The 11,878-nt window shown below is 50.1% G+C and overlaps 1 protein-coding gene across 1 annotated transcript; it reads right to left on the bottom strand.

The window, feature by feature from the left end:
- Nucleotides 1-303: 303 nt before the first annotated feature.
- Nucleotides 304-3,567, bottom strand: LOC122924296 (E3 ubiquitin/ISG15 ligase TRIM25-like). Its single transcript, XM_044275251.1, has one exon. It carries the CDS (start codon nt 2,853-2,855, stop codon nt 1,290-1,292), a length of 1,566 nt encoding a protein of 521 aa, XP_044131186.1. The 5' UTR covers nt 2,856-3,567; the 3' UTR covers nt 304-1,289.
- Nucleotides 3,568-11,878: the final 8,311 nt, after the last annotated feature.

Genomic DNA, 11,878 nt, shown 5'->3' with positions numbered 1-11,878 from the left:
AGCGCTGAGTCCAGGCGGCTAGCACAACAATGGGAGCTCTATAGGCGGCACAATACGGAGCGCGCGGTATGTTCTCACACTAACAATGTATAGAGTTGGGACCAAGACACCTCGTCGTGTAGACGTTGCCTTAAACTGAGCGCGTGCGACCAGCTCAGCGCGACCGGCCAAAGATAAGGAAGAGAACAGCAGGTGGCGCTGTACAGATCCAGTGTATTGCAGAACTCATTACCTGCGGTTATAACAGACATGATGGCGGAGGAGACCACAGACACCCAGGTGATAGGACCGACAACTCTGATGGACAGAAGTAGTCAGACATTTATTCCATAAAAAGGAGAAAAACACAACAAATGCCGCGTATAGTGCGGAAAGAAGCGTCACATTGTCACATCTCTACAGAAATAGGAAAAGCTGATTAATAATTATATGTTCCCCAAATGTGTCCCCGAAACATAAAGAAGCCCCTACAGCGACCTCAGTGGAGGACGGGGAAGGGTTAATGATGCCCCCATGAGGTACGTGCACTCGGCGGTGTATCTCCGCTCCAGGATCCACACCTGTTACCTGCAGATCCTGACACGGATTTCCCCAGATCTCCCCCTCTGCATTGTAATGGGAGAAATCCGCACGGACAATCCACCGGCCGCAGATCTCCGGATCCGCTCCGCAGGTCACTCCTGACGCAGGAAACTTCCGCTCCGTGTAGATGAGATACTGGGAATCCCATCTGCTTAGGCGGTATTATTTCACTCTGGAAAACCAGCAGGTAATACGCACCGTGCGCTTGTACCCGAAGGCCATCTGCGCACGTTGCGGAATACACTCAGTCTTTCCACGCAAATTCCCATGTGGAAAAACCGTAAGGAATTACAGCAAAGTGTATGAGATTACCCCGATCACGTACACTTCGCCGATTATTTCCGTGCGGATTCCCAGATCTGCGGCCTGTCAGTTATGTTTGTGGTTTTAGCTGCGGATTTCACCCTTTTCAGTGGAAAACCGCATCTTATCCGCACCAAAAACCGTAATCACACATTGCTGGTATTGGTGCGGATACGCTGCGGGTCTGATGTGCGTTCACCCGAACTCGTGTGCAGACGACGTAACTTCTCATTTGTCTCAAGCATCGATTCTGGATCTGATCTCCAAGGAATATAAAATAATCGTACAGTAACCCCCCCCCCCATAGAGCCGCCATATACATTGTGGGATCGGAGGCTCCGCCCATACAGCGCTATATAGTGACTTATAGGCGGAGATTATAACGGGACGTGGACGCATCGGCCTCAGCTTATTATTCTAACAGAGGCTCCAGGCCACAAACAGAAGACAACATGTAGGGGTTGAGAGAAGGAGGCGGTGAAGGTGTGTAAGTGTCTGATGGGGTCACACAGCTGATAGAAGGACAGACGCCCGGCCTCATAGTCTAAGAAGACGCCAAGTCTAGGACATGTTGTATCTACACCGAGGGGGGATGCGACTGAGCGGTGATACACTCCACATCCTGCACCAGACATACCCAGACACCAAGATTTATCATTAAGTCCAATACCAGACTCATCTCCTTTCCTTTTTATACTGGGATAGGACAGTCCGATGTTACATTCTCCTTTCTGGTCCCACTCTACCTCCCAGTAATGTCTTCCTGAGGAGAGGCCACATCTGCTTAACACCTGGGGATAATACAGGAACCTTCCTGGTGATTCTGGTTTGTTCTGTTCTTCTGTTCTTGTTGCTGTTTTCAGATCTTCTGATATCTTCACACGTCTATGAGCAGTGTCCTCATCCAACAATATGTCTGGAACATGGAGCCCGAGCTCTGATGTGACATTGGTGACAATATCCCTCAAAGATCGGTGTAAGGTCAGTGAGATCAGAACCTCATCCAGATCAAAGTCAGACCTGCCCTCTCCACCATCTCCCCCTGTGTCCTCATCATCTCCATGACCACATACTGTAATGTCACTTTCTTGTAGGAGTCTTATTGGGTCGGTGACATGACACATCTCCTCCACGTGACGCATCTTCCTGGACAGCTCGTCCTTCTCTATTTCCAGCTTCTTGATCAGATCAGATATCTGGGACATAATCTTCTCCTCCTGCCTGGAGATCTCGCTCAGCGCTTTCTTTTCTGCCACTTCTAGTTGTTTCTTAATGTCCATAAATAACTTCCCGACCTTCTTCCTCTTATCAGAGGCCTTCTTCTGGATATTCCTCTGACGATCCTGCAGATTCTGAAGTTTCGTCTGAATTTCTGCTTTTTGTGGGTTTAGTTCCTCCAGATATTTCCTCAGCTTCTCTTTCTCCTTCTCAGAGGCCACGTCCAGTAGCTCCACGTCATGTCCCTTGTGGTCTCCGGCCACCCAGCAGGACACACAGATACAGGCGGCGTCCATCAGACAATAGTATTTCAGCACCTCCTTGTGTGTGGAGCATTTTCTTTCCTTCGGGGTAGCAGTGGGTTCAACCAAAGTATGTTCTGGTAACTTACTGTGTCTACTCAAGTGTTCTCCACAGAACGAGGCCTCACACTGCAGACATGTCCTCACAGCCGGGACAGGAGACTTAGTACAGTAAGTACAGAAGATCCTGGTCTCCTCCATATCAGGCCGAGCAGATAAGAAACGCTCCACTATGTTCCCCAGCTTCCTGTTCTTCTCCAGGGCCGGACGCCCCGGATATTCTGCTCTGCAGTCAGGACAGGAATACACTCCAGCTGCCTCCTGCGCATCCAGCGCACTCACAATACACGAGCGGCAGAAGTTGTGTCCACATCTCAGGGATACAGGATCTGTATAGAGGCTCAGGCAGATGGAGCAGTCCAGCTCGGCCCTCAGATCAGCAGACGCCATTGTGGTACGGAGGAGCAGGAACCGAAAGTGGAAAAGTCTCTTCCCCTAAGAGGGCGGAGAGCTCCTGTAGAAGAATTAACCCCTGCAGCTCAGAGATTGCATTCCATTGAGAAAAAAGCAGAAAACCCACTAAACGTCAGAAATCCATCAGAAATGTTGGGGAGAGTAAAGCAAACTTCACCTCTGTCTCCTCCAGTCAGGACAATGAGACATGTGGAGTATTACAGGTGACCCCTGTAGTAGGTTGATGATGGGCTCCATCCTGAGGAGCAGCGAGGGCAATCTTCTCAGGAATCAAGCTGAGTGGATTATTTTTCTTCCCATCATCATTTATTTATTAAAGGGGTTCTCAGGGATTAACCTTGTTTTGCATTAAAAAATCTAACCTGTGGAGGAAAGATTAGTGACCAGATACTTACCTTCCAAAGTGCAGCCGTTCAGGAGATCTGCCTCCCGGTCACGTGGTCCCTCCAGATGTCTTTTCTTTGCTTCTGGAATAGTCCGTCTTCTTGTCTTCCGCTCCTCTCTTCCTGGCTTGAGCAGGAGACGGATCATCACTAATGACGTCACCGCCTCCTGCAAGTCGAGGCGCCGGCCTCCATCTTCTTCACCCGCGCAGGCGCAGTACGCACAGTTACAGTGCGCATGCGCCCGACTCTCTGCTCCCTCTCCGTCCACATTCTCACTGCGCATGCGCCGTATCTCCGGTGAGTGAAGCGTCTTAAACTGCATCCTATAGCGATTATCCTACACTACTCAAATGACTATATATTTATATGTATGTATATCTGTAAATTACCGTGTGTATGTATGTGTATAATATATATATATATATCTCTGGGCAGCACGGTGGCTCAGTGGTTAGCACTGTTGCCTTGCAGCGCTGGGGTCCTAGGTTTGAATCCGACCAAGGGCAACATCTGCATGGAGTTTGTATGTTCTCCCCGTGTTTGCGTGGGTTTCCTCCGGTTTCCTCCCACACTCCAAAGACATACTGATAGGGAGCCCCATTGGGGACAGTTGGATGATAATGCCTGTAAAGCGCTGCGGAATATAGTAGCGCTGCATAAAATAAATAAATAAAAAATTATTATATATAATATATAATTTTTGGGGTTGTTTTTAATTTATTTTGAATAATTTCTTTTTTTTATTCTATAGATACATACATATAGAGATATATAAATATAAGCACATATAAAAAATATATATATATGAACTATTTTCAGAATATATAAAAATATACGCACACAAATATATTTTTAGATGTATGTATTTATGTATATTACGTATATATAATACTTATAGCAAAAAGGCAGCAATCAAAAATGTATAACAATGCTCCCCCAGGTGGATACGTGAAGTTTCATCTCAACTTTAGAGCCGAAACGTCGCGCATCCACAGGGGGGAATAAACTTTTAGCATTTTTATATTTTTTGAAAAGTGCATTTCGGCTATCTTGTGTATTGGGCAATGGTATCGTCCCCTCCAGCGCGCGCCTAGTTTTCTCTTTATCTGATGCTGTTAGTTATACGCACAATGGCCGCTCACAAGACCTCATCCGTTTATCAGTTAAATGCTGACTATTCTGCTGCGCACAAGGTAGAAGAACAGGACGCGTTCTCTAATGTGCGGCTCGGCTACACGGATTTGGACAGTACAAAGATGTTCTCATGTCCGGACCCCATTTTCTGTCAGAACCCATGGGTCCATGTGCGATATACAGAAAATGAGAATCGCACTCCCGAAACCACATCTTTATTTAAAGTTGTTTTCCCATTTCAGACAAAGGGCGTATCGCTAGGATAAACTGCCGTTATCTGATCGGTCTAGATCTCAGCTCTGGAACCCGCACCTACACCGAGAACGGGGAGCGCACATTAGCGCCGGGCGTACTGCACATGTGAAGCCTCCCTCCATTCATTTCTATGGGGACGCGGAAAATAGACGAGCGCTGTCTCAGCCATTTACGCCGACACAATGGAAATGAACGGGAGTAGCGGCCACACAAGCGTCCGCGCGCTCCCATCACTGCTATGGGTGGAGCGCCTGGTGGTGGCCGGACCCAGGAAGACCCGGGGTCCTCCTGCGACCACCTTCCCAGATCCGTTCTCAGAGTAGGTTCGGGTACCAGAGCTGGGACCCGCAATGATAAGACGTGGGGTCACATCCTAGCGATCTGCCCACATTGTCAGAAATAGGAAAACCACTTAAAACTAGTATTTAGCGCTATAGAAATAAGGAGCCGCCTCTTCATAACTTCCGCGGATCCACCCCCGCTAAACAAAGTCATACATCTTCATAGCTTCATAGAAAATGGTAAATGAGACCTCCGCTTCCACCCGCCGACCCCACACCCGCTGTTGTAGACCCGCCGTGTGCAGGGAGAATTCACAGATTGCGCCAACACTAGCCGTTACGCCACAAACTGCGCCTCAAATACGCCTAAGGCTACTTTCACATCTGTGCTTTCCCCTTCCGCTGCTGAGATCCTTCATAGGCCCCTTTCACACGGGCAAGTTTTCCGTGCGGGTGCGATGCGTGCGGTGAACGCATTGCACCCGCACTGAATCCTGACCCATTCATTTCTATGGGGCTGTGCACATGAGCAGTGATTTTCACGCATCACTTGTGCGTTGAGTGAAAATCGCAGCATGCTCTATATTGTCCTGATTTTCACTGCGACGCAGGCCCCATAGAAGTGAATGGGAAGCGTGAGAATCGCAAGCAAGTACGGATGCGGTGCGATTTTCACGCACGGTTGCTAGGAGACGATCGGGATGGAGACCCGATCATTATTATTTTCCTTTATAACATGGTTATAAGGGAAAATAATAGCATTCTGAATACAGAATGCATAGTAAAACAGCGCTAGAGGGGTTAAAAAAATAATAATAATAATTAAACTCACCTTAGTCCACTTGATCGCGAAGCCGGCATCTCCTTGTGTCTCCTCTGCTGAACAGGACCTGGGGTGAGCTGCGGCATTAAATAGAGGTTAAGGACCTTTGATGACGTCACTCCAGTCATCACATGGTCTTTTACCATGGTGAATCACCATGGTAAAAGATCATGTGACGTACCATGTGATGACCGGAGTGACGTCATCACAGGTCCTTAACATCTATTTAATGCCGCAGCTCACCCCAGGTCCTGTTCAGCAGAGGAGACACAAGGATTTCGTACCTATTGAAGTGAATGGGTCCACGATCCGTGAAGCAGGATGCACACAGCCGTGTATTGCGGACCTCCCGTATACGGGCCACAATACGGCCACGGGGCGCACACGTTCGTGTACATGAGCCCTAAGTCAATGGGGACTGATCCGTTTTCTCTGACACAAAATAAAATAGATCCGTCCCCCATTTTACACAAACGTGTGCACACCATGCCCGTATTGCGGACCACAAATTGCGGTCCGCAATGCACGGGCACTGACCATGGGGCAGCCGCAGCGGATCACGGACCCATTCACTTGAATGGGTCCGCTATCCCTGCCTGTTCCGCAAAAAGATAGAACATGTCCTATCTTTTAAGCGGGACGAAAATACGGAATGTAACCCCACGGAAGCCCTCCATAGTGCTTCCGTAGTGTTCTGTTCCGCATCTCTGGATTTGCGAACCCATTGAAGTGAATGGGTCTGCATCCGTGATGCATAATGGCCATGGAACGGTGCCCGTGTATTGCTGAGCCACAAATGTGGTCCACAATACGGCCACGGGGCGTACAAGAGTCCTTAGGGCTCATCCACACGACTGTGTGAAGTCCGGTGCCATATTGCGTACGGCATTTGCGGCATTCGGAATTCTGCAACAAGGATGCGGACCCATTCATTTTAATGAATCTGCAAATCCGAAGATGCAGAACGGAACGGAACACTGCTGAAGCACCACGTAGTGATTTCTGGGTTTCCGTTTCCGTACCTCCGCAACCCCAAAAAATAGAACTTGCTCTATCTTTTTGCGGAATGGGCAGGGATAGCGGACCCATTCAAGTTAAAGGGGCCGTGATCCCCGTGCGACTGGCACACTGCACTTTGCGGTCCACAGCCCGGTCACGGGCTTCACGCGGACGTGTGGACAAGCTCTTACAAAGGTTTTAGTGATGGATCTTTCTTGGCCATTTTAGAGATCATACAACCGGATCCGTCTACAAATGCTGCCCGTGTGCGAGCAGATTGCCGGATCGCTCTGCCGCAGTGTGAAACATCATTTTAGCAGCTGTGGGGGTTTTGCTCTGGTAGGCGGGCGGTGGCGGTGGAGGTGGCGGTAACAGAGGCTCAGGAGACAGGCTTTGTGTCCAAACCGTGCTCTTTTATTCACTCCAGTGCGTCACATCAAAAACCGTGCAGTTCACACAATAGCAATGTCCAGAAACCCCACCTCCCACAACGGAGCCCCAAACGCTGCAGGCGTCTCGGTGCCTGTTCACACAGTCTCTCCCATCCAGTGATCGCTACTACACCTTGTCGTGGGGCAGGTTCATCGAAGTTCATGCAAGTGTTGGCCTGGACAAGGGATTGGCTCCGGCCACAGGATCCCTTCTTTTGGTCCTTCTCTGCGCCTGCATCAGTTGTGCAGTCTTTGTTAGACGGAGCGGACTACAGAGCTCAGCCCGACCCTCCGATCAGCCTCCTGCAGAGAGACGGGAGACCGCACTACATCAGCCGCCACAGACCTATAGCCACAGGCTCTGGGTGTAGCAGGAAGACCACACCCACCGAGCATAGCGAAGGGTTAACTCCTTCACTACCCGACTAGGGCCAGAGAAACCAGCCTGCCCGGATCAGTGTAGACTGACACCAACAACCAAAAACCGCGGTGGTCCGTGGGGAACAGACATAATCTATATTTATATAGCGCCAACATATTCCGCAGCGCTTTACAGTTCAGGGGTTCGTGTACAAACAGTCATAAATAACAGAGCAGCAGACAGGTCGATTATTACAACAAGAGGAATGGGGGCCCTGCTCGCAAGAGCTTACAATCTATGAGGGGATAGGGGTGACACAAAAGGTAGAAGTGCTTGTTATGTACGATAGTCCAGCCATCTTGGGAGAGTAGGGGAGCAGATATAGAGCCACATGAGCCGGTCAGAAGCCAATATATGAAGTCGGGCATAACTAGAAGTGACTGGGCCCCACAGCAAATTTTTGTATGGGCCCCCCGGGTGCTTTGCAAGTCCCTCCTCCTGTGTAAACCCCACTCGTTTGGCTACTCACAATCTAGACCAGTGGAACGCAGACAGGCGCAAGGGGGGCACAGGCCAGGGGGCTCAGACAAGGGGGGCACAGGCCAGGGGGGCTCAGACAAGGGGGGCACAGGCCAGGGGGGCTCAGACAAGGGCCGAGAACCTAATTAGCATAAACATAAAATACAGATCCTAGTACTCAGCATGATCAACCCTACCAGGCAGTATGGTTTACTAGGGTTGATCATGCTGACACATGCTCTTTAATAATGAAAATTCTAAGATTTACTACTCCGCCTGTTCATCATGACTATGGTGTTGAGGAACATCAAGATCTCCACTTCCCTCTGGAAGAAAACAAAAAATTATTTATACCCCTGAATAATAATACATTTAGTGACTATATATTACCAACATACAGAGACTAAATACCGCCATATTGGCTAATAGCTCATACCATGACTGGATAACAGCGCCATACAGTGACTGGATAACAGCGCCATACAGTGACTGGATAACACTGCCATACAGTGACTGGATAACACTGCCATACAGTGACTGGATAACACTGCCATACAGTGACTGGATAACACTGCCATACAGTGACTGGATAACACTGCCATACAGTGACTAGAGAACACCAGCATACAGTAACTGGATAACAGAGTATAAAGGGGCACAGTACAATATATGACCAGGGGCACAGTGTAGAGTATAAGAGGGCAAAGTACAGGGGTATCTCCTTATACTCCTGTAATATGCCTCCTACACAGTATTATAATGGGACATAGTGCAGGGAATAGGACACAGGGCAAGGGCCACAGTACAGGGTGGTGGACAAATACACGGTATTTGGCCCAGTACAGGGCAGGGGGCACAATACAGCATAGGGTGCACAGTACAGGGCAGGGGACGCAGTATAGAGAAGGGGGCACAGTACAGGGCTGGGGGCACAGTACGGGGTGGTGGGCAAATACATGGTAGTGGGCCCAGTACAGCATAGTGTGCACAGTACAGGGCAGGGGCCGCAGTATAGAGAAGGGGGCACAGTACAGGGCTGGGGGCACAGGGCTTGTGGCACAGAGCAGGGGGCACAGTACAGGGTCAGGGGCACAGGGCTTGTGGCACAGAGCAGGGGGCACAGTACAGGGCCAGGGGCACAGGGCTTGTGGCACAGAGCAGGGGGCACAGTACAGGGCCAGGGGCACAGGGCTTGTGGCACAGAGCAGGGGGCACAGTACAGGGCCAGGGGCACAGGGCTTGTGGCACAGAGCAGGGGGCACAGTACAGGGCAGGGGGCACAGGGCTTGTGGCACAGAGCAGGGGGCACAGTACAGGGCAGGGGGCACAGGGCTTGTGGCACAGAGCAGGGGGCACAGTACAGGGCAGGGGGGCATAGTACAGGGCAGGGGGCACAGACCAGGGGCACCATTTTTGGCAGAGAGTCCTAAGCAGGAGGTCGGCAGGAGACAGAAGCTGAGGGAGAAAGGGTGCAGGGATTCTGCAAGTCTGCAAATTCCCAGACACAGACACGATCTTCTTTGACTGCAGACAGATGACAGATGACACAGGAAGCTGTGCACTGGCCGGCTGCAGACAGATGACACAGGAAGCTGTGCACTGGCCGGCTGCAGACAGATGACACAGGAAGCTGTGCACTGGCCGGCTGCAGATAGTGCTCAGCTCAGCAACCAAAGACACATGCTGCCTGCTACTTAGCCCCGAGGCACAACACTACATGGGGAAATACCTGAAAAGTTTTCAGGTATCTCCCCCAAAAGCCCAGTGACTGATGTTCACATGTGCACTGCCTGCTGTGCTGCTGCCGTGGAGCTCCTCTTGCCTGTTTCTCCCGCCTGCCGCTCCCTCCTCCTCCTCAGGTCAGGTCAGTAGGCGGGCCTAATTAGACAAGGGAGATGCTCGCAGGGGGGGAAAGCGCCACACTGTATGTAAATTGTGACGGGCCCCCGCTGTATGTGATGGGGCCGCCGCTGTAGCATGTATTAATCATCTGAGACAGTCACACGCTGATAGGTGCCGGGCCCCTTGTCAGCCCGGGCCCCGAAGCAGCCGCTTCCCCTGCTTCCCTGGTAGTTACGCCACTGTACGAAGTGCTTCTGGGTGCAGTGGAGGCTGTGCTGTTCATACACTGTATTATTATCTCTTCTTTCACTATGTGGTTTCTATGTATTGTTCTCTGCTGCCATCTGCTGGTCAGAATTTGTATGCTGCACGCCTTGTTTCTTGTCTATAAAGTTTTTCTCGTATGGGCGTGGTTTTAGCAGCCTTGGTCCTTGTCACTTCCTGTAGCCATTTTCAGTGCTGCACTCCTTGTGACTGGAGACTCACACCTTGGCTTGTGAAGGCATCAGTTTTTGACCAGCAGTTGCCTCAGGAAAGACATCCACATCACAGCATCTACTGCATTACAGTATTGCATCACCGTATGTCGCTGCTCTGGATCAAATAAACCCACGTTTGATTGCATCCTCATGTCTACGTCTGGGTCCATCTAACCTGAGCATCTGCCGGTCCGGTCTGCTCCACTGCTTGGATACGAAGGTAGGACAGTCACAAGGTCATTATCAGTTACACCTTCATTCGCCTTCATGTGGGGACAGAACAGTCAAAAACTGCCTTAAAGCCTTATACCCCAGTAAATACCCGTCTCAAAGTCCAATGCCCGGCTATAGATTCCCTCAGAGCCCAGCGCCACACTCAGCAACCTCCCTTGCAACAGGCCCACTCGCAGCAAATCTGCCCGGCAACAGTGCACGTCCCACAAGCCCAAGGGGAAGCACGGCGTGTCCGCAGTAGATATACTCTTGCCTGGAAGTCCTTGACTACTTGCCAAGCCATTTTCTATATCCTATATTAACCCTTGCTCGCATGATATAAGAACTGTTCACGCATGCGGGGCCTCCCTCAAACCAAAACCCCGCAATTCACTCAAAACACTTTAGGAACCTCATCAGGGTGCCTCATCTGAGCCGCACTGCAATTTTCAGCCCCCAATTCAAAAGTTTATTTTCTTAAAAAGACAGCGCACCTTAAATCAAAATGGCCGAAAAGGACCCCAGTGATGAAATAAAACAAATGCAACCTGATACTGATCATTGTGAAGAGCTGGAGGTAGAACCCACACTTCCAGCAGACCAAGTCACGCAACCAAGGCGCTCTCTCAAACCAACTATAAAGATCACGGAAAACTATCACACCAGGAAAGATGTGACAACCTGAAAGAGCTATGGGAACGAGTTTCCTCCCTCATATCAGGATTTAAGTCCTCCTCAGGCGATGCCACCAGTTTACAAGTTGCCGTCAGGCAGCTGAACGCAGCCCATGAAAGATACAAGAGATTGTCCATAAGGTATATAACCTTTCTAAAAGACTCTAATATTGAAGAAGCCCTGTCAGAATTGTGCAAGGCAGAATCAATAGACAGACAAAGAGACGCCATGGTGCTGGATGCTAAAGATAAAGTGGAACTCCGCATCTCTCATTTGCAAGAAACTAGATCACACAGATCGCGCTCATCCAAACATTCCTCTCGGTCCTACAGATCATCATGCTCTAGAAGCTCCGCCCTGAGCGACAGATTACTAGAGGCCTGTATAAATGCAGAGCAATCCAAAGTGAGGTGTTCCTTCACTGAAAAAGAAGTCCTTGCGAGGGCAGAAGCAGAGGCCAAGAGGGCAGAGCAAGAAGCCAAGAGGGCAGAAGCGGAGACGGTGGCCAAGAGGGCTGAAGCGGAGTCAGAAGCCAAGAGGGTAGAGGCCAAGAGGGCAGAAGCAGAGGCGGAGGCCAAGAGGGCAGAAGCGGAGGTAGAAG

Source organism: Bufo gargarizans, unplaced genomic scaffold, assembly GCF_014858855.1.
Source record: "Bufo gargarizans isolate SCDJY-AF-19 unplaced genomic scaffold, ASM1485885v1 original_scaffold_996_pilon, whole genome shotgun sequence".
Lineage (NCBI taxonomy): Eukaryota > Metazoa > Chordata > Amphibia > Anura > Bufonidae > Bufo > Bufo gargarizans.
This window is presented reverse-complemented; position numbering and strand designations above follow the sequence as displayed.